This window comes from Notolepis coatsorum (assembly GCF_963971535.1).
Source record: "Notolepis coatsorum genome assembly, chromosome: 5".
Classification (NCBI taxonomy): Eukaryota; Metazoa; Chordata; class Actinopteri; order Aulopiformes; family Paralepididae; genus Notolepis; species Notolepis coatsorum.
Window position 1 is genome coordinate 132,990,504 of NC_140169.1, and position 23,363 is coordinate 133,013,866.

Genomic DNA, 23,363 nt, shown 5'->3' on the forward strand with positions numbered 1-23,363 from the left:
ACCCAGCGTGCCGCTGCCGGTGCCCAAAGAGAAGCAGAGCGCGACCTCGCTCTCATCCAGCGCGAAACCGAGCGCGGCAGACTACAAGCCGAGCGCGACAAGCTACAAGCGCAACTAATGGAGCAGCTGATCCTCAAGGCAACACCCTCTCCCTCCGCCAGGGGTTCAAGGAACTCGTCGAGACAACAGTCAAGGGCAGCGTCTCCTAACCGAGCAAGCGACCCTGAACTTGACCAACAGACCAAGCCTATACCCCCCGCAGACCCCCTTCCCCGACCGGTCCAAGCGAGACCCAGCTACAAGGAAGGAGCAGCATACACTGCGGAGAAGCTAAATAAACGACTACAGGATCTAGAGGACCTGATAGAAGAAGAAGAGGGAGAGGAGGAGAACCAAGCCCGACGACAGCACAGTACTCCACCGGACCAGGAGGTCCAGTACAGCCCAGGCTATACCCCCGCGGCGCTGCGCTACAGACCCCCGACTCTATTCACGGGTGAGCACGACGCACGACCAGCCCCGAGGAATAGCACCTGGACCAGCGGGCCATGGTACCCTGCCGGTACCAGCCCACAGAGAGGCGCAAGAGGAGACTCGCCTAGGAGGCCTCTCCCCCAACGCTCGCCGATGTATCAGCCATCCACGGCGTCATACATTGCCAAACCGACCATCCCAGACTTCACCCATGAGAATCGGGCACAGTACACGGAGCTCCGAATGTGCTTAGAGACAATGATGGTGGATGTCGTTGATGAACGTCACAAGTATGCAATATTACTGAAGCACCTGAAAGTACCCCGAGCGCACAATATAGCGCTAGCCTATGCCACCTCTACGACCCCATACACCGCGGCTCTAGCAGCGCTGGACCAGAGATATGGACGTATATGGGATTACGTGATCCAAGAGATAAGGCATATTGACCGCCTACCCCCAGCAACAGACAATCGCTCATTAGACGACCTGTCTATAAAAGTGCAGTCCCTGGTAGGGATGCTGGGAGCGCAACGAGAAAAGGGTATGCACGAGCTATACGCCAACTCTAACGTCGAGAGGATTTTAGAGAAGCTGCCACCCGCCAGACAAGAGCGCTTTAGGCGGCAGAGAGACCACCGTGATCCTAACGGTCCCGAACCATCCCTCCTCGATCTAGCCGACTTCCTGGCGAGAGAAGTCAGCAGCTTACGACTGGATACGTTCGTGCGGAGCACACCAAGCTCCAGAGAGGGACCCAGGAGAATAAACGATGGAAGAAGATCAGTGACTGTCATGCACCAATCAGAATCAGTACCGAGCAGTAAGAACCACAGTACCCCCTCGAGAAAAGAGAAGTGGAAGATCGTGTGCCCGTACTGCGAGAAGGAACACTGGCTGTCACAATGTGACCTGTTCACAAAGATGAATGCAGAAGAAGTGAGTAAATGGATAAAGTCCAACAGGCGCTGTTACCGATGTGCGCGCAGTCACATGGCAGCCGAGTGCCGCCTAAAGAAGAGGTGCAGTCGGTGTGACGGAGCCCACCTAGATGTCCTACACGACAGTAACAGAAGAAAGCCTGCACCTGCACCATCGAGCAGCACCAAGGCAAGTGTCATGTACATTGACCCCGCCAGCAGCAGCGGCGCCCAAGTGCTCTTAAAGGCAGTCCATGTAACATTGAGCTACCAAGATAAAGTGATGGACACTTACGCCGTCCTTGATGACGGGTCAGAGAAGACCCTTCTGCTCGCGTCCGCTGCGGCCCAGCTGGGACTGCGGGGGAGCGAGAACCAAATGACGATTCGGACAATAAGAAGAGATTTAAAGACGATAAAAGGCGAGAATGTCTCCTTCACTATCGCAGCAAGCGGGCAGCCAGAGCGACGGTATAGGATTACAAATGCTTTCACCAGCCAAGAAATAGGACTATCACAGTACACCTACCCCATCGCCAAGCTGATGGATAAATATGTGCACCTGCGTCAACTACCTATCCCGCTCATAAACGGCGCCACCCCGACCCTGCTGATAGGCTCCGACCATGCAGACCTCATAGTCCCGATAGACCGGGTCCATACAGGACCCAGAGGCTGTCCTGCAGCAGTCGAGACCCGCCTAGGATGGACACTACAAGGCCCCCTCGCTAAATCTCTCAACCGAACAGCAGCCACTAGCTGCCTCCACTCCAGAGTGACAGAAGAAGACACCACTCTCCTGCAGCATGTCGAGAGGCTATGGACACTAGAGACAATGCCCTTTAAGAACGAAAAGAAAGACATTCGTTCTAAAGAAGACATTTACGCCATAAACCTCCTCGAGCAAGGGACAAAGAGAGTCACAGTCGGCGGAGTGATGAGATATGCAACTCCACTCCTGAGGCGAGAGGGAATGCCCACCTTTCACGCCACGAAAGAAGCTACGGAGCGGTATCTATTGAACACAGAGCGGCGCCTAGCCAAAGACCCCGCTCAAGAGAGTGTGTACCGCGCTGAGATTGAGAAGCTAATCACAGCGAGACACGTAATGAAGATTGACATTAAAGAGGCCGATCAGATGACCGAATCATGGTACGTGCCGCACCACAAGGTCCACCACAACGGCAAGGATCGCATTGTGTTTAACTGCAGCTACCAGATCGGATCCCAGAATCTGAATAAAGAGCTCTTGCCCGGCCCCACACTCGGCCCCTCTCTACTAGGCGTGCTACTACGCTTCCGCCAGGACAAGGTGGCTATCAGCGGGGATATCAAAGGGATGTTCCTGCAGGTGAGACTAGTGGAGGAGGATAAGCCCCTACTGCGGTTCCTATGGAGAGAGAGGATCGGAGATGAGCACCCAGCCATCTACCAATGGGAAGTCCTCCCCTTCGGAACCACATGCAGCCCGTGCTGTGCTACATTTGCACTGCAGAAACACGTCGCAGAGGACCCAGCAGCAGATGAAGAGGTCCGACACAGTGTGAAGAACAGTTTCTACGTGGACAACTGTTTACAAAGCGTTTCGACCCAAGAAGAAGCCGAGGCTCTCCCACTCAAGCTACGTGCCTCCCTGATCAAAGGCGGCTTTGATCTCAGGCAGTGGGCCAGCAGCGACCCGCACGTATTGCGCAGCCTCTCCCCCGCGGACAAGGCTGCCAGCAGCGAGACCTGGATGGCGACAATCCCAGGAGAAGCCCAAGAAATGACACTAGGACTAGTCTGGCGCTTCAAAACAGACTCGCTCCACTATAGACACAAACCCCTGACCACGGAGCAGGGAAGGTCGACGGCGATACCGACCACCAGACAGAGTGTGTACAGAACACTCGCCAGACAATATGACCCGTTGGGATGTATTCTACCTTACACCACCAGGGCAAAGATGATTGTACGAGCACTATGGGACAAGGACCAGGGCTGGGACAACCCAATACCCGCACCCCTTGCCTCCACATGGAGAGAGTGGGAGACGGAGCTCCGCTCACTCCCAGGCATCAATATACGCCGCAGCTACTTCCCACCCACAGTGAGGCCAGAGACATGCAAGATGGATCTACACGTCTTCAGTGACGCCTCCGAAGTAGCCTATCGATCGGTGGCCTACTTGCGTGCCCAAGAGAAGGGAGGAGAGATACACACTGCTTTCATCCTGGCTCGCTCAAGAATAGCCCCACGAAAGCAACAATCTATCCCGCGTCTAGAGCTCTGCGCAGCCCTAGCAGGAGCGCATCTAGCCACGTTAATCCAACGTGAACTCACCATTCCGGTGCACAGAACAATCTTGTGGTCAGATTCCACGACAGTACTCACATGGATCAAGTCTGATTCATGCAGATACAAAGTCTTCGTGGGAGTCAGAGTCACCGAGATTCAAGAGTTAACAGAAGCAGCGAGCTGGCGGTATGTGGACACCAAACACAACCCAGCTGACGTCATCACCCGGGGAACGTCCCTAGATGACCTCACCCGTCACAACATCTACAGTGACGGACCAGAGTTCCTCAAGCTCCCGGAAGGAGAGTGGCCTACGCCCACCCCACGGGAGGCGAGTAAAGAGGAGGCTGAGAACAAGAAACCTATGTTCTGTGGACTGAGCACAGTCGCCTCCACAGACCCCAACATAGATGACTGCCTCACCCTACAGAGTGCGCAACTAAAGACATTTCTGAGGCACCACCCAGAGATTCAGCCCACTGCCGACATTTCAGCAGCTGACTACGAAGAAGCAGAACTTCTTCTACTACAACGAGCCCAGAGAGACTCGTTCCCCGATGAGCTAGACTATCTACAGGGAGGAAAGCCCGTCCCATCAGACAGCAGATTGCTCCACCTGGCACCCGAGAGCGACGCCCATAATCTCATCAGAGTGGGTGGTCGTCTGCGGAGAGCCCCCGATCTACCGGATGACGTTAAGTACCCGATAGTCTTGAACAGCCGACACAAGGTCACAGAGCTGATCATAAAGAAATACGACGAGGATGTACACCACGCAGGAGCAGAGAGAGTCTTCGCGGAGATCAGACGTCGCTATTGGATACTTCAAGGGAGAGAAGCAGTGCGACGCTTCCAGCGAACCTGTCTAGACTGCCGAAAGTGGCGCGCGCAGCCCAGCATACCCCGGATGGCTGACCTACCTCCCTGTCGCCTCAGACTCGGCGACAAGCCATTCCACTCCACAGGCATGGACTGTTTTGGCCCGTTGTATATAAAGAAAGGAAGAGGAACCGAGAAGCGGTGGGGTATTGTATTCAAATGCATGACCACCAGAGCGATACATATCGAACTCCTTCCAACCATGAGCACAGACTCATTCCTTATGGCCTTCCGAAGATTCACATCACGGAAAGGAAAACCGTCTACATTGTTGTCTGATCACGGGACAAACTTCAAAGGCGGAGAAAGAGAGCTGAGAGAGAGCTTCCAAGCTATGGGCCCAGAACTTAAGACCCACCTCGCTCCATCCCAGATTGACTTCCAGTTTAATCCCCCGAACGCACCCCACTTCGGTGGAACCTGGGAACGAGAAGTACGTTCTATAAAGACAGCCCTGTACGCCGTGCTTGGGGCCCAGACTGTAGCGGAAGAAGTCCTAATGACAGTCCTCACGGAGATCGAGGGAGTATTGAACTCCAAGCCCCTCGGCTACGTCTCCAGTGATATAGCAGATGTCGACCCAGTCACCCCCAACACACTCTTGATGGGGCGGCTGGACCCCGCGCTACCCCAGACAATGTACAGGCCTGAAGAAGCGAACGGCCGAAGAATGTGGAGGTACAGTCAAGTACTAGCTGACAAGTTTTGGAACAGCTTTCTACTCCACTACCTACCGTCTCTACAGACCCGCCAGAAGTGGGTAAAAGAGAGAGACAATTTGACAGAAGGAACAGTCGTCATGATTATCGACCAGTCACTACCCAGAGCTATGTGGCCGGCTGGCCGCGTAAGCAAAGTGATCACCGGTGCCGATGGCAAGGTCCGAGCAGCTGAGGTGCTCGTCCAAGGGCGAACTTACACACGACCCGTGGCGAGGCTAATAGAACTGCCCAGACTCCCAGACACTATCGATGACGACCATGACCCCATGACTTTGTGAGTTGACTGACCCTTACAGCGGACCTTGAGTGGTAGACAGTGCGGTCAATCTGTCTCTGCTTAGCTAATTAGGTGGGACTAATTAGGGGGCGGCTGTTGTGAAGGATCAGATTAAACCGAATATATATATTTATTTATGGATATATATTTAATAGTATTTGTATATCGTTTGATATCCCTTGTATATTCCTTGTACATATACACTGAATATCCCTTTGGTCTACTAACAGCCCATAATAGTTTCATTCTCTCATTGGACAAGAACTTGGCGCCAGCAGCCAAGCCCCTTGGTTCAAGTTCAATCGTGCCGACGAACATGTCGTTACTAGCCCCGGTTCCGCGTAGGAATACGTCTGCTGAAATACGAATGGTACTATTTGTTCACAGCGCATATATATATGGCGCAAGTAAAGTAGAACTTCCCTTAGCCCTTAGTTCTTTACCCTCCAACCTAGTGGCAAGACGTTAAGCCTCACCCACGATACACGTGTGGTGCAGTATGGTCAACTTGGCCTCAGAATGGCATTGAGACATCGTGTGGATTAATAGTTGAATTGTCATAGTTTGGCACTATATCGTCGAGTGGGACGTATTTCTATTAAGTTAATAATAGTCTATTATGTATGGTGCATCGTTCGGTTAGAGTTATAAAGTGAGCAGTACCCCCATTGTTTTCCTCGCGTTATCTAGAGTCTTAACCAGGCTGGGCAGACCACGTGTGGTGCTTTCATCCGAGGAGTTCTGGGCAAGGAGGAGTGGACCTGCACATTGGATTACCTTACCCGGACGACGGCGAGCCCTACACGGCTTGGATTATCTACTTGCTTTGGGTGCTTTGATTATGCCATGGATAACAGCCAACACTGGTAAGTGTTGGAACTACCCCCGAGAGGAGTCCAGGTGAGACGGCGCTCTAACCCGAGTGAGGTCGCCTCACGTCTCTTCGTTGTGGACCGGCAGCTACCGTCTACAAGAGGGCCCAACTGTATTCATCTGTGGACCAAGGTTCTGTGGGCACCGTGTTCAGCACTCTGAATTCTCCCAAGAAATCGTTGGCCAGATGGGATATCGCCAGCGGCTCTCCTAACCCCCCCCCCCCCCCCTACTGACTTACAACCAGCGGGACCCCCCTTTAGTATATCCAGCTATAATCATTAAGTACCATCGCTATAGTTCCCTAAAGAACCAGGTTGTATACTTGCTTCCTGCGTAACCAGAGATTGGACATTCAATGTTGATTTGCCTACGAATACTCATTTGCCTTACAAGTGCATTCAAATCATAAATGTCATTACGTGAACGTTGTATATACCCTTTGCTATATATTAAAGATTCGACGGATACATTTGTGTGGACTTGGTTTCATCAGGTGGGAAAGTGTTCATCATATCTATATCATGTACTGTGTGGCCAGTAGTTAAAGTACATAAAGCGGTAGTGGTTTAATGATACCATACTTATCAATACAGTCAGGGAATTGTACCCCTCAGTTACACATTTACTGAACAAAATGTTGATGTGTTCAATACTTATTTCCCCCACTGTACAGGTACTGTGCACAGCCTATATACAGCCAGCCCTGGTCCTGCCTCTGGTGGGCTTGTCAAGGTGGTGTGATGTACCCTGTGCCGTCCTTGATGTGGCCTACAGTGTTGATTGCAGAGGCTGTTCTACCTCAAACTAGATCTGAGCACCACTGGGGTGGTGGATCTGCTCTCTGCCGTCCTCAGTTTGGCCTACAGCGTCAAACCGTACTTCAACTGGATCTGAGAGGTTCTCCTACCCCCTGGGGATAGTGACTTTGGACCATCATCATATTTGATCATTTACATTTAGTACACAAAAGCGACTTACAAGTTCTGTACGACAAGTCATCAGGAAGGGCACAACTCTATCAGCCGAGTAACAATGTTCATCAAAGTGTTGAGTGCTACAGTGTGATCATACCAGCGCTTGTATTCCTGTGCTTTATTGTTCTTATTTATATTATTATTTTAACTTTAATGAATTAACTTTAGAATTTAAGACAAATGAAACATATACATACCAATATTTAGTTTGTTCTATTATCCATCCTTCTATCATCCATAGCAACAGTGCAACACCATATCACTGATTTGAATTGCGAATCTGAGGTTTCTCCCTTTTCTTTCCCTTCAGGGAGTTGTTCCTTATCTTCATTTGGGAAAGTCTGGGGGTGTTATAACATTGTGGATTTTATGGTGTTTTTTATTGTGATGTTACTTGTTGGTCTGTGAAGCCCGCCGAGGCAACTTGTTGTGATGTTGGGCTATACAGATACATTTGACTTGACTTGACTTGACACACACCACCACCACCCTAATTTGTATTCAAATGTGTTGCAGTGTGTCATCGTGTTATCATGTATTGTCTCCACCCTTGAATTTCAATCAATCTATTGAGAGATGAATGAATATATATTAACTCTATTGAGGGATGAATTAATATATATATTCAATCTATTGAGATGTGAATGATTATATATTCAATCTATTGAGAGGTGAATAATAATAATAATAATAATAATAATAATAATAATAATAATAATAATAATAATAATAATAATAATAATAATAATAATAATAATAATGCATTTTATTTATAAGGCGCCTTTCAGGACACTCAAGGTCACCGAACAACAATTAAAAACAGTTCATTAACAATCACAATCAATTAAAAAAAATGTATCAGACATACTCCTGCCTAAACAGGTGGGTTTTGAGGACAAAGTAAATCCATAGGCTGAATATGATTTATTATCCGCATTTTAGGTCTATTATTTTACATTTCAAAAGCATTTATTTTACTAGTTTAATGTATTTTAATTGTTTTTAATTATAGGCCTACACATTCTATGAAATCAATACATTCTGGAAATCATCTCGACCCCCCGCGGCTGCTCGCGACCCTTCTAGTAAAACTAAGCACAAAAACATGACTCAGAATGGTATAATGTTTTCTCTGAGGAAGGGAGCTGCCATTTTTTTGAGAGGGAGTGGTCACCTTATCCACCTAGAGGCGTTGTCGTGCCTTCTTGATAACACTGTCAATGTGTGTGGTAATGCCAATATCGGCTGATAATATTGGACATCAGAGAAAATGCATCAATCTGTTCAAGCACTGATATCTGATGATGAAAAAGAGGGTGATGAACATGACTGGTATAATATATAATATATTATAATCAATTCAATGCATTTATGGACAATGTCCGAAACAGATTAAAACCTGAAACCTAGTAAAACTGTTAATAGCCTCCAATGCTTATTAGTGTGTCCGAACGTTTGCATGTTTCAACCATGCACCTCCTATACTAGTGGGGTTCACTGCACTCTGACCGTTATTATGAGAGTCGCGGCTTGAAAACTTTGGGAACCCCATATCTACACATACATGTATTTATATAGTACATGATAACTAATATCCTCATAAGTATCTATTCATTCGTATCAATTAGATACTATTTGGGCTTGTTTTTATATACTTATTCTGAAAGAGTTGAAATAATTATTTTCCCTAGCAAGATCTCATTCGATTATTCATTCCATTAAGCCTACTGCCAGCAGGCACATTTAAAGAAATATAGTCTGATTGATTGGGGTAATGAGGGACGTAAAATTTGCCTATAGATATGCATTTAACTTGTCTGCGATATCTTCCCGTTAGAAAATCATGGTTTTCGGGGATCGACACCTCCCCATTTGCAGCTAAAACGGCCACGCGCAATTATCCTGATTACTGAAGTCTGGTTCGAATTAACGAGATTGTTTGAGACCGAATCAGCCTTCGAGAAACCGAGATAGCCTGACATCAATCATCGGGTTAATTTAAGCTGGCTAATAGGACTTTTGATCGACTTAGTTGAACCAGGTACGGGGAACGGGGCCTAGGTGCCACAGCCTGGGAGCTCCCCCCTTAGGAGTTCCCAGCAAGGCACCTGTTGCCAATCTCAGGGCTCCTGTCTCCCTACCAGTTACATTACGCATTTACATTGTTAAACCCACTCACATAGTCCCAAGCATACAGACACATTGATTAATTACATACACCATATTCCAGACTTCCGCTTACACACACTACACCACCACGTCGTTTGTTTGTTCTGTTTTTGTTATGTATTTTGTGTAAATAAATACACGCCGGTTGGCGTTTTCCCCTTTGAACCTGTTGTGTTGCTTTTATGGGTCCCGTTCCTCTGTTCCCACAACACTTGTACTTATACTGATTACCAGGGGTGTAAAGTACTTGAGTAATTGTACTTCGTTACAACACTGTTTTTGGGGATTTGTACTTTACTCAAGTATTATTAGGTTTGTATACTTGTACTTTTACTCAATTACATGTCAGAGAAAAAAAACATTTTAAATGCAGACCTACAAAGTACAAATCTCGCAGGTCCAACCATTTTAATTAGTATATTTGTTTCTCTGGCCGAACTAACGTTAACATTATTATTAATCCTGCGGCCGCACTTTTTTTTAAAGACAGCCAATCAAATCCCCATCAATGAAAAATTAACCCCCTCATACCCATGCTGATTGGTCCTTGTGCAAAACTAGAAAGCGGGGATCTTTGATTAAACACCTGCTATCAGAAGAATAGTACATTAAGTACATTTAAGTAGAAACTTTTTTACTTTTACTCAAGTGTGTTTCTAGCCAGATACTCTGACTTTTACTTGAGTACGATTTTGAGACGGTACCCATACTTTCACTTAAGTATAATTTCTGGGTACTTTTTTACACCCCTGCTGATTACCGTACCTGGTACTGTAATTTAACCTCTGCACTCCTCAATTTGGCCACTCGATATGTTGATGATGATGATGATGATGATGATGATGATGATGATGATGATTCTACTGTTTCAGTTGCTCTGGATAATCTATTTCCCCCCTACACCCTACCACACCCTACACCCTACCCCCTTTCCCCAAGACACATTCTGCCTCTTACCAGGCCACCATTGCAAATTATGTTTAATAAATCTGTTATGTATGTCTGTATGTCTGTTGACATACCATGGTTAAATAATGGTTAATAAAGAAAATGAAATGCTGTAAATTTTATTTAATCATACATTTATGATATTGTTAGGTGTTCCCTCCAGTTGGCTCATCTTATAGTCTAGAGTGTTTCACCTCATGGCTCAACACTGGGAGGATGAAGAGAGGAGTCACCAGGTCAAGCTGCTCACACACATTGGGCAGGGTTCATTCAAGACTTCCAAGCCTATCTTTAGTATTCAAGTGTGTTTGTGTGTTGTGTGTGTTTGTGTGTGTGTGTGCTCGGAGTGAACTATGGAAACAGAAGCCATATGACACAGTGGATAAAGCCCGGTTAAGCCTCAGTGCAGCATGTGTAGCACAGGGTCTCACTCAGACTCCCTCTTGGTGGTCGTTAGCAATACAACCCCCTATTGTTAATGAACGACCTGATCATTACTCACCGGACGCAGGGACACAGCCGTGTCGTCGTAGCTTCCTCTCCTCATCACTGGCACCCCGTGACGCCAGCTCTCTTGTCCCGGTGTCCCCATGTCTCTCGAGTCCCGCTGTCTTCCCTGATCCTAACCGCATACAAGAAGCCTGTGGGGCGCGCGTGTGTACGTGGGTTCTGGAGCAGCAGACGGAGGCGCAGCGGTTTGAGTTGCGCCACCAGGGCTGTTGTGAGCGAGCTGAGAGAGCGGAGGCAGAATGGGGAGCCTGGCCCCGGGGGGACTGGCCTCTTCAGCGGCCGCTAATGAGGCTTAGAAACAATGGAGGCCTGGCAGACAAAAGAGAGGACAGGGGGTTCTGCTTGACCTGGGGCTGCTGGCCCTCACTTGCCCTGCAATCCTGTTCCCGTCTGACCCCCCCCCCCCCATAAACCACCACCACCACCCTTCTCTCCATCCCCCACCCCTGCACCCCGTCCCCTGGTCCAATCGGGACTGCTTCCTCCCACAATTGAGATCAACGAGTGGCCCAACAGGAGCGCCCGTCTCACCCCCCCCCCCCCCCCCCCCCCCCCCCCCCCATTTTCCAGGCGGACAAGGGGGTGAGATGTCGTGACAGCTGTAGCTAAAGGCCAACGAGGACACAAGTGACTCACGTTATATTTCCTCCCCCTTCATACACACACAAGATGCCAGACAGTGTGCGCACACACTAGATACACACGGACACAATAGATACACATACACACACACACTATACACAGACACACTAGATACACACACACACGCATACTGTACATACACACACACAATATACACACACACTAGATACACCCACTGATATCTGGAAACAAGCTTTTGTCTCTCCTCTGTTAAAAGCAGGTCTTCCCTCAGAGATGAACAATTATCGGCCTATTTCTAACCTCTGTGTCCTATCTAAAATTCTTCTTTTTAATATATTTTATTTTCAGTTTTTATAGTTTCACAAATACACATCAAGACAGATCACAAACACACACAAAATAAAAGATTAAATAAAACACAAACAGTATGTTGCCAGGCACTGTCACATCAATGAACAAACATACACCATGTCATACTGTATGTACACTAATGACAAAAGCGGCTGAATTACTGACATATATATATTTTTTCTTTACAAAAAATACAAGGGAGGACATTGAGAAACACTTATGTTCTAGCTAAGCATTCCAAAAATGGACCCCATATCATGTTAAATCTGTTCAAGGTCTCGGACCTACTATGACGGATGCTTTCCAGCTGCAGAGAGGAGACCATCTCAGTGAGCCATCTTTTAAAGCATGGAGACAATGTATCTTTCCATTCTTTTAAGATAACTCTTTTGGCCACAGCCATACCAAACATCAGGGCCTCCTGCTCATTATAAGGTAATTCAACAGTGTTAGCTGAGCAGCCGAGTAGAGCCAGTAGGCAGTCTGGGGCAAACTCTTTCTCACACACACCGACGGCGGATGCGACCATGCAAGGTGCCGACCTGCTCATCGGGAGCAATTAGGGATTGCTAAACATTTCACTTTGACACTGCCAGGAGGAACCTTACAATTAAGATAAGATAAGATGATCCTTTATTGATCCCCTTGGGGAAATTCGGGTGTCAAAGCAGCATGGGGGGGGGGGGGGGGGATACAGGGTGGGGGATGCATAGCTTCACAGTCTATACAGTCCAGTATCTACAGTATATATACACTATAGATACACTTAAAGTATAGATACAAATACAATATAATAATATAAAAAGTACAAACACAAGATAGTCCAGTGATGTGAGAGTCCAGTCTCTAGTGCAAAAAAAACAAGATAGTCAGTACTGATAGTCAGTATCAGGTGGGAGGCTCTACCTCCCGAGTCACTGTGGCCCCATGGTTTCAAACCGTATAGTGTAGCAAACATTGTAATGAGTATCATATGTACACATGTAACTGAGTAAATCTATATGCACAGTACAAGGCCTGTGAAACTCTTTATAATGTTGTATACGGTGTGTACGGTTTGCAACAATTTCCTCAGTAGGACATAGTGTCCCCTTGGCTTTTGCGATCGCTAGTTTATGTTGCTGGAAGGACGAGGAGGTGATCGTTGTCTTAGGTTTCTCTCAGGTTTATTCCCTGCGTTTACAACTACAACATGGGTTGAGAGTAGTGCCTCAAAACAAGAAAAGACACTCTCTCAGTTCCTCTCTTTTCCCCCAAAACCTCTCCACCCCCCACTCTATCTAGCCAACTAGACCAGTGGTTCCCAAAGTCGGGGTCGCGACCCAAAGGTGGGCCCCGCGAGCAGCCACGGGAGGGCCACGAGATGATTAAAAAAAAAAGAAAAAAAAATTGTCAGGCCACTGAACTTAGAAGCAGGCCAGGACAGTGTTTCTAGTTGTATTCTAAAATGCTATTCTATTGTATTCTAAAATGTGACTATATGGTTTTATATTAACTTAATAAATAAACAAAAACGAAAAATCTACTTATTTCAACGAACATTTCAAACTAAATAACAGATTATGCACATAAAACGCTGAAAACAACCGAAGCAACAATAGTATTTTAATGAGGCTATTATTATTATCATTATTATTTTGCAACAAGTTAGCCCTCTCATAAATAGCACATATAAATGAATAACTAACTTGAACTAACTTAATACGACGCCTTATTTTCTGGGTCCCGGCCTGAAAAGTTTCGGAACCCCTGAACTAGACTACTAAAGCACCACTCCCCCAGACAACCAACCACTGCACAATACAATGTGTGTGTGTGTGTGTGTGTGTGTGTGTGTGTGTGTGTGTGTGTGTGTGTGTGTGCGTGCATGCGTGCATGCGTGCGTGTGTGTCAAGAATCAAGAAGAATCAAGAGGTTTATTTGTCACATACATACCAGGGCATACAGTGAAATGCGGGTGGTCTTGCCCGCATTGATTGTGCAAAATACAATATAAAATAGAATAAAATAGGCATCTTTACTCTTGGGAAAAAATAATAATAATAAAAAACATCTAACATCCAAGGGCCCACATGTGGGCCCTCATGAGGACGATTCGCGACGCGCCACTTTGCTGACCTCTAGCGGCTCGGTGTGCATTTCTTTTAATACAATATATAGATAGAATTATAGCCCTATTTGTTGCCTGTCAATTGCCCTTTCAGGTGACAAAATCCAATTCACCGGTTCTCGAGTTACATGCCGTTATGTGAGGCGTGCGCCAAAGTACACATTACCACCCCCAACCTCCGGGGGCTCTAGCTCCGTCAATCATTTGGCGATCTCGAAAATGTTATAGCCAATGAGTGTGGCTTTCCAATGATACCCCGTGATATGATAATTGGGGATCTAATACGGTCTCTATTGATCGATTTATGATAAAGAAAAGCAGGGTCCGCCCCAATTACGGGTTAACAGGTTGTTTAGAGAGGGCCTGGGTTAGATTTTTTTTTTAAATTAAATAAACGTTTTTCAAATTCAGGATAAGTACAGTGGAACATGCAATACAGTTTATTTTTTATTATATAATTTTGTTTTACAAATCAGAACTACGCAGGAGGGTTCCATCTCATCTTCAAGCTGCTTGTGCTAGATACCAAACCAGTGCGCCTGTGGGTGGTCGCGCATCAAACAGAAATAAAGAACAGAGTTAACAAGCGCATTCTGGCCTCGCTCCACTGGCTGCCTGTTCGTTTCAGGATAGATTTTAAATTAGCCCTAAATGTTTTTAAATCACTCAATGGCACGGCGCCTCCCTATTTATCCGAGCTCCTGCACCGCCACACCCCCCACAGATCCCTTAGATCAGCCGACCAGCTGCTATTGGTGGTGCCTAGAACTAGGCTCAAGACTAGGGGAGATAGAGCCTTCTCCGCCGCAGCGCCTAGACTGTGAACAGCCTCCCCCTCAAAATACGGGCCGCCCAGACCTTGCAGGTTTTTAAATCACTTTTAAAAACCTACCTGTTCTCCCTGGCCCCCCCCCCCCCACTTAACCACCACTAGACCCCTGGCCCCTTTTTATCTTCTTTGCTTTACTGTGTCCTACCTGTTTTTATTACATTCATTGTTTTACTGTGTTTTTTTATTTTATATCTTGCATCAGTAATATTTTTGTCTTTTATTAACCTGCCTGTGAAGCACTTTGGTGCCAGCTGCCGCTGCCTAGAAATGTGCTATATAAATAAAATTGACTTGACTTGACTCTGACTGGACTCTGACTGGACTCTGACTTGATTCTGCGTATTGGCAGCCTTTACCGTTCCACTTAATTACCATTAATGTCACGTAAACCCAACGCCCGGTATTCCTCCTCATCACCGTCCTTAATACATCCCTAATCCCACTATCGCAGAGTCATCAGAACATTTCTGAAGGTGGCAGGACTCTGACCGATAGAGTCACCCCTGCTCCCCAATTCCACGCCATCCTGAATACCCCCCCAGGCTTACATAAATAACTTAAAGAAGATATAAATAAGAAAATAAAAATGTAATTAAAAAGTTGAGGATCAGTAAAGTAGAACTTTACCCATCAACAACAAACCACCCAGACACTAACCATGTTGACCATGCCCCGCATGAGCAGCAGACAGCCGTGCATGCATTCCCGGTGTGCAAACGGCGACGGCAGAACAAACCACAATGCAGCAAAAAACCCAAAAGCACAACCCCAAGGCAGCCTCCCTTAATCCTCCACTAAGAAGTATCTTGTATATTTATTCCAACTCTTCAGCCTCCCTAAGTGTACTCCCTCTATCCCTAAACACCTCTAGACTGTCATTAACTCGTACCAATAGCCCCTCTATTAGGCTGTGATGCCTTACCTGCCTTTTGAATATCTCCAACTGCAATTCATGAATAAATTGTGCTTAAAAAATTTACCTTTTCCCCCAAAAGAATAATCATATTTACAAAAGTACGGTTATATTCCCTTAAATCACCCAACAATACCGTCTGTATATCAATATAACAACTGATATTGCAATTCGATAACCAGTTTTGCACACCATTCCAAAAACAGACTACGCAAGGACAGTATCAAAAAAGGTGTGATAGATCCTCCGTCTCTTCCACACAAAATCTACACTCATTCAATGCCCCAGATTTTTAACATCCTCCTTGTTGCCAAAATACCTGTACAGTATAGCTGGGAGGCTCGAGTCAACGGAATTCTTGCATGCAGATAATTAGCAGCATTTATCTGTGACAGACACCCAGTGAATATATATGGTTCGGCTCCACAGTCAAGTGCTTTAAATTAACCTGTCCAATTTCTCACAGCCTGGTTGAGAGACGACTAAACCATCTTCTCTATTGTGAAAAAGCCTCTTTGAATCGGAAAATAAATGTTTGTCTGGGAAAGTAAAGCATTTTTATCTGGGTCTCAGGGTGGAAAGACGTGTCAAGTTGACAGCAGTATTATCCCGTCCTGCAGTCACTTAACCCTAGGTCGTTACATGATGGAGTAATCGCCAGGCTGATTTCTTCATCTCCCTAACGTCCAAACTGTACTGTACATCCAATCATCCCATCATTTCATGAGAGGCAATCAGGATTTATGAGAAGGGTGACATGTTAAGGAGAACAGACTCCAGAATTAAGTCGATTTGCTTTGAGCTTGAATGAGCTTTTATTTATTTTTTTTGTATTGTGAATTCATATGCATAGAACAAGATTTTTTTATAAACAACAGAGCTTCATAATTGGAAAGTAACCCTTTGTAACTTTCACATCCCATTACAGCCCCTATTAACTGTGATATGCACATGCTGAACAAACAATTAGCAATAAAAAAAATGCATTGAAAACACATAGGCGACTGTATTAAGAGCCTTGCCGGTTTTGATTGACAAGCTAAAAGCAATAGGTTTTGATAGTGTATCAGTGAGCTGGATGCAATCCTACCTGGAGGGGAGAGAACAGATGGTGGAGGTAAACGGTACACTAACCCCCCCCCCCCCCCCTCTCCCAGTGAGCTGTGGTGTTCCACAAGGAAGCATACTAGGACCGTTACTGTTCCTAATTTATGCAAATAGAATGTCGTCAGCTTGTGACTGCAACTTGTTCCTGTTCGCAGATGACCCAGCCCTGCTGGTCTCTGACTAGAACAAGTTGCAGGTTGAAAAAGCCCTCAGCTCGGAACTCGGCAGAATCTGCACCTGGCTCGCAGATAACAAACTATCATTACACCTGGGTAAAACAGAGTCCATTCTCTTTGGATCAAATAACAAACTCAGCAAGACAAACGGCTTCTCTGTTACAGTGGGTGGCAATATTGTCATGGTACCAAAGCACCTCAAAGGCACTAAAAACAAGATTACAAACATCACAAAACAAACTGGTCAGACTACTGTATTTGTATTTGTATTTATTGGTTTAAAATACAGAGACAGTGCATATTAAGGAACATTTGACTGTAAATATGCCAGTTTAGCAAAGTTGGCTAATTTTCAACTGTAGTCTCTGGGGCAGGTGACATGAGCACAACAATAATTAAAACATAGTACAATAATTAAAACACAGTAGGAATCAGTATAGGTTACAATACACTAAAATACATACAAATAAATACATTAAAATACAACCCCTCAGTTAAAATGGTCGCACACTTGACCATCTCTCAACCATGATTTTAAGTTAGTTTTAAATGAGATGTAACTTTGATACTCCCTGAGCCGTGTTGGCAGACTGTTCCAGGTGTGGGCTGCTCTCACGGAAAAGGCTGTCTGACTAAAAGCAGACCTCCTGTTTGGGACTACACAGTCCCCTCTGACTACAGACCTGGTATATCTATCAGCAGATGCTTTCTGTTTTATGAAAGTACAGAGGGGGGGAGGAGCCAAGCCATGTAGGATTTTATAGGTAAGGCAGGCATCTTTGAATTTGACAAGATTGTCCCAGCTCAGTAGGTTCTGGTTTGCTATGCTATAACAATGGTGGTGGCTGTTTGTTTTCCTGTCCAGAACTTTCACAGCCTGATGGTAAACTACCTGTACAGATCGTAATGTTGTACAGGAGGCTTGTGTCCAGCTAGTCAGACAGTATGTTAAGTGTGACATAATAATGGCATTAAAATACAGTGCTGCTGCTTTTGTTGACAGAGAGTTTCTGATGTGACGGAAGTTTGATAAGTGAAACTTTGCATTGTTTACTACCGATTTGATTTGTTTTTTAAATGTAAGATTGGAGTCCATTTTTATCCCAAGGTATCTATATTCGGATACAACTGTCAACCTTTCTCCTCTGACATAGACATCAGGTGAGACAGTATTCATCAGCTTCTTTGTAAAAAACATGCAAACAGTCTTTTTTGTGTTTAAATGCAGACATGAGTTAGTCAACCATTCAGTGACCGATGTCAACACCGCTGTTAACTTGTTTGCAGCTTGGTTTCTGCATGGACATAAATGACCGTATCATCTGCATACATCTGGATGTCAGACTTATTGCATTCAGTGCCACTCACGAGATTTCTCTGGTTTTTTTATAGGTGGTTGCATGCCACGCACGAGATTTCTCGGAATTATTATTATTATAATTTTTTTGCGATCTGAAAAATTATTGCATCACCCGAGCCTACCCGAGTATAGCCGAGGGGCGCCGGCGATCACTGTGGAAAAAAGCGCCCCCTGTCGTCTCCCAGATGACATAAGTGATTTTGGAATGGACTCAATGAAAATGAATGGGGAAAAAAATCCGGTACTCCACATTTTCCAGTTCACTGATCGAGCCGGGGTTACTAGAGTTCATTCTGGAGCCTCAGATCCCCGCGGATCATGGAGTTCTACTGTATCGCGTTGGATCCATACACGTATCGATTTTTTCGAATGGTGATCAGGAATTGGAATATACCAGTTGGATACCATCTGATGTCAGGTAAGGACTCTATGTTATCAGTGGTAGGATAATCAGAGTAAATTTGATGAAGTTATAAGCTGTTTTGTGAAATGTCTTCTTTCGGTTTCACTGTAAAATCCGTGAGGAAATCAACAGAGCGATTATCAGTGCGCGGCCGTAATGTGCGTGCGTGCACGTATAATATTGATCATCTAGCGTTTATTTGAAAACGATTCATAAAAAGGCTGACGAATATCAACGTTGTGGAATATTCCACTAAAAGACGATTTTCATAGAATGCTCCAGAATGAGCTGTTTTTTATATCAAAACGGGGGCTTTTCTAACTGCTCTGAAACGGCAACGACGTGATAAAAAAACAATCTGCCTTCACAGCACTGACTGGAAAATAGTCTTTGATAATGCGATGGGCAGATTAGACACATAGCCATAATTTAAAACATAGATTAGGCGATATTAACGTTAACATTGGCGCCGATGGTGGCATTCAAGCGGTAAAACGGAAAACCAGGCGTGGCGCTGAAAGTGTTAATGTATAAACTAAACAACAGCGGTCCCAATATAGATCCTTGGGGGACACCAAAACCACAGCTAAGGGCAGAGGATAGCTCACCATTTGCCCTTACTCTCTGAGTTCTACCTTCAAGATAAGACTTCATGTATGTGATGGTATTAGGGGAGAAGTTGTACCGAGAAAGCTTGGTGAGCAGGACACCATGATCCACAGTGTCGAAGGCTTTCTTTAGATCTAAAAATGCGGCTGCAACAACTCCCCCCTTATCAAGCTTAGATTTAATACTCTCCAGGAGGAAGCAGATTGCAGTCTCTGTTGAGTGTTTTGCCCTAAGACCAAACTGCATGGGGTGCAGTCCAACAGAGCTGGTGCTAAGGTGACTTGTTAGTTGTTCTGCTATGTGTTTCTCTGCTATTTTGGAAATAACAGGTAAAATGCTAATTGGCCTATAGTTAGCTACCTCAGAGGATTGACCTGCTTTGTAGATGGGGGTTATTATAGCTTGCTTGACCTTACTCCTAAAACACACCTCACCCCTGCCCACTTTGACAACATAGGATGGCTTAGAGTAGACGACGGACAGAGTACATCAACTTGCAATGGGTCTGGTCTATAAGACACACTATTGAGTTTATTGAGTTTATTAGGATCCCCATTAGCTGTTGCATGACAACAACTAGTCTTCCTGGGGTCCACACAAAACACATACAAGACGAGACATGCCACAAGAGGGTGCTATCAAGTCCCTAAAGCAAAAACACTACACCACTAAGGTACCCATGTACATGTCGAGGTACTTCCCAAAGGTCAGTGAATACCATGACTACAACACCAGAGGGAGTTCCACAAATCCTGTGAAACCCAGATTCGGCTCAAACAAGGGACTAAACACGTTTCGCAATTATTCCACATCAATGTGGAACGCCCTACCCACAGCCGTAAAAAAATGTGAATCCCTACCCACCTTCAAAACCGCTCTCAAAGAGCACCTACGGGAGGCTGCAATTCGAAACTGGCCCCCGTAAATGTCCAAACCCCCGTCCCGGCCACCCCCTCCTAATGTACAGTTCCCTCCCCCTCGTATGTATATATTTACTGTTAGGATCTCTGTTTAACAGTACTGTATATTTGCAAGGTAAGGTACAGGGGGGCCCGTTTCAAGATAAAATATTCTGTTCTTACCTGGGATTCAGCCGTTTTCTTATGTTTGCTTTTCTCTTAGGCAAGACCAAATTCTAAGACTGATCGAGAGCACTCTTACCCAGGTAAGAAACTCTTACCCAGATGAGAACATTTTTAATTAAATTGCCCCCAAATACGACTTAAAAAAACCAGAACTTTTCAATGATTATTATTATTATAACTTATTGCGTGCGTTCTGCTTCTGAAATGGATTATATATTGCTGTTAGAACAGTTAGATGCTCTGGCCGCCCAGGCCGTACGCATATTTAGAGATCGTCTAGATCAGTGGTTCCAAAACCTTGTTTATGTGGACCACCTTGTATGCAAACAGTAAAAATAAATAAACATCAAACGTATATATAATATTATATTATGGAGCATTTATTTATCCACTCTGGTTGGATGGTGTATTGTACTTGTGCTGTATAATAACAATACATTTGAATCTAATCTAATTTTGAGATCAGTCGCAAATCGCTTCCTGTTGAATGGATCAGCATGCAGACCTGTTGAGCCTAATCAAGCACAATGTAGCACTTGGGCATAAACACAATGAATACAGATACCAAATTGTTTCATCATAGAAGCTCTTTATTATTAATTATTCAATGACAAAATAACTTCAATATAATCATATCAACCGGAGAGCTTTTTAGGAATTACAATTTAATCTATACAATCTATAATAACTTTTTCTTGGAAAGGACACAAATAGACCTTTCACAAATGTACTTTCTCTGCAACAAGGGGAAACTAGTAAGGCTTTTAATTAATAAATATTTTGATATTTGATTACTGTAAAGCGAAATATCAACCATAGTTGTCTTTCATTTAATTTCAAACCTTAGACTCAAAAGGCAACTGATGTTTCCCTCCTTTACGGTCACTACATACAGAAATAAAAAAGAGATATAAAATCAGACTGCATATAAAATCATAACAATAAGACAACAATGTGAGACAAAGGTAAGTATAACAAATCAATTAAAACACGTACAAGTTGATTGACAATGGGGAGATTCTCTGTCTTGACACAAGACAAAGCAGAATACAATTAACAATTAAGAGTTCACAAATATCAATATTTGACAGCTATAAACTGAACACATATGTTGCGTCTCTCCACGTCGACTAGGAATGGTGTAAAGATGCGCTGAGGGAAATGTTTTTGAATTTTTTATTCTATTTATTTTTGGGCTTTCTGTATTTTTCACCCGTTTAGTCGTGTTATGTGTACTTTCACATGGTGGAGGGAATACTTACTGTCTGTGGTGTATATTCACACTGTGGTTTAAGTGTGGTGTCACTAATTGGTGGTTTGTGATTGACACACTGTTTCTTTCTGCTGTCTTCCTTGTAATTAAGGCCATGTCCTCACGTATATGGATCTTTTGCCAAACGCACATTTTATTCCACGATTGGGCCTCTCATCCACACGTAAAGGGTGTTTTCAGAGACATAAACGGAGACTTTCTTAAACGCATTTTAAAGTGAAGATTTTCCAAAATATCCGTTCAGTGGATCCGTGCAACCACTGTAAACGCATAGTCTAGATAAACGATGACGCCACAGCTCACTACGCATGCTCAGACTGTTGTTCCATCCATAGCAATACAATAGGCGCCCGTAGCCTTGAAGCGCACAGAGGCAATAAGATGGACAGCGCCTGGTGGTGCTGAAATGTCATTCAAACTATATGCGACGGCACGTGAACAGTACAATGCAATTAATGAATGTCTTGTTGTAATTAGTATATATATAGTTTGTGATAAGGACTCGCCATATTTAGTTTCAGAATCCGTTGAATACATTGACATTGTATCTCTCCGTCGCCCAGTGCGCAGAAGTAAAGCATTAAATCGTGACATATCTAGATTGGTTGTTTCCTCTGGACTGCATCTAATCCACCGCTATATCTATCTATTTATTATCTACTGTATGTATGTCAATATAGCCAATGGAAATGCTAGGAGTGGTGAAGTGGGCTGGGTGAACCAATCATTTCTCTGTCGTCCTGACCGCTCGTACCACCATGGTATTAGGGATATTGCTTATCGCCACCTGCTGGCCCGCATGCTTGTTGGAGCAATTCATATGCGTTTATGTGTTTGTGTCTGGATGGGGATTTTTTTTTAAACACTGTGGTGTGGACGGGGATTTTATTTTAAACGGAGCCTGAGAATATCCGTTTGGCAAAAGATCCATGTACGTGAGGACATGGCCTAAAATGGCTTCTCTCCTAATTGAACACAGGTGGTACTGGTGATCAGGCTCCATGCCCTACCTAAGCAGACCAGAGTGCAGTCTGCAGTTGTCTCCAGAGTCGCTTACCAGCTCTCACCTTGTACTCACCATTTTGCTCTGTTATATTTTTGTCCATGTGCTTTTTTTTGTTACTTATATCCTGAACCATGGAAGCTGGAGCACCCAGCTCTCCATTATTTTTTGTCATTTAGATAGTTGCTCAAATACATATTGTTATTTTTGGTAAAACTTGTCCGATTCCTTGTTATCCACCACGCTACAACCAAGGCCTACCGGGTAAAAACTAGCCATATTCCTGTGACAATTGAGGCCTTAGGGCAAGTCACATAGGCTTGGTCGTAACAAGTAGTTATGCCAAATCCCTTCCTGGTCATTGCGCGCATTGCCCCACAATCAGTGTATCCACTTAAGTCCATTAGAACCTTTGGTGAGGGATCTCACCAGATTAGCCCAGATCAAATAATTCAACTCATTGTCACAAAATGCCACAAGTCACTAATATACGACTAGCCAAGGGATTATAA

The 23,363-nt window shown here is 44.8% G+C and overlaps 1 protein-coding gene across 1 annotated transcript in view; it reads right to left on the reverse strand.

Annotated features, from left to right (window-relative positions):
* Positions 1 to 11,063, reverse strand: part of tagapb (T cell activation RhoGTPase activating protein b) — a gene marked incomplete at its 5' end in the record, with an annotated part of 75,865 nt that extends 64,802 nt beyond the window's left edge. The window contains one exon of the mRNA XM_084314448.1: positions 11,019 to 11,063. Coding sequence (XP_084170574.1) covers positions 11,019 to 11,063 — 45 coding nt within the window. The remainder of the gene's footprint in view (positions 1 to 11,018) is intronic.
* Between the last annotated feature and the right edge of the window lie 12,300 nt (positions 11,064 to 23,363).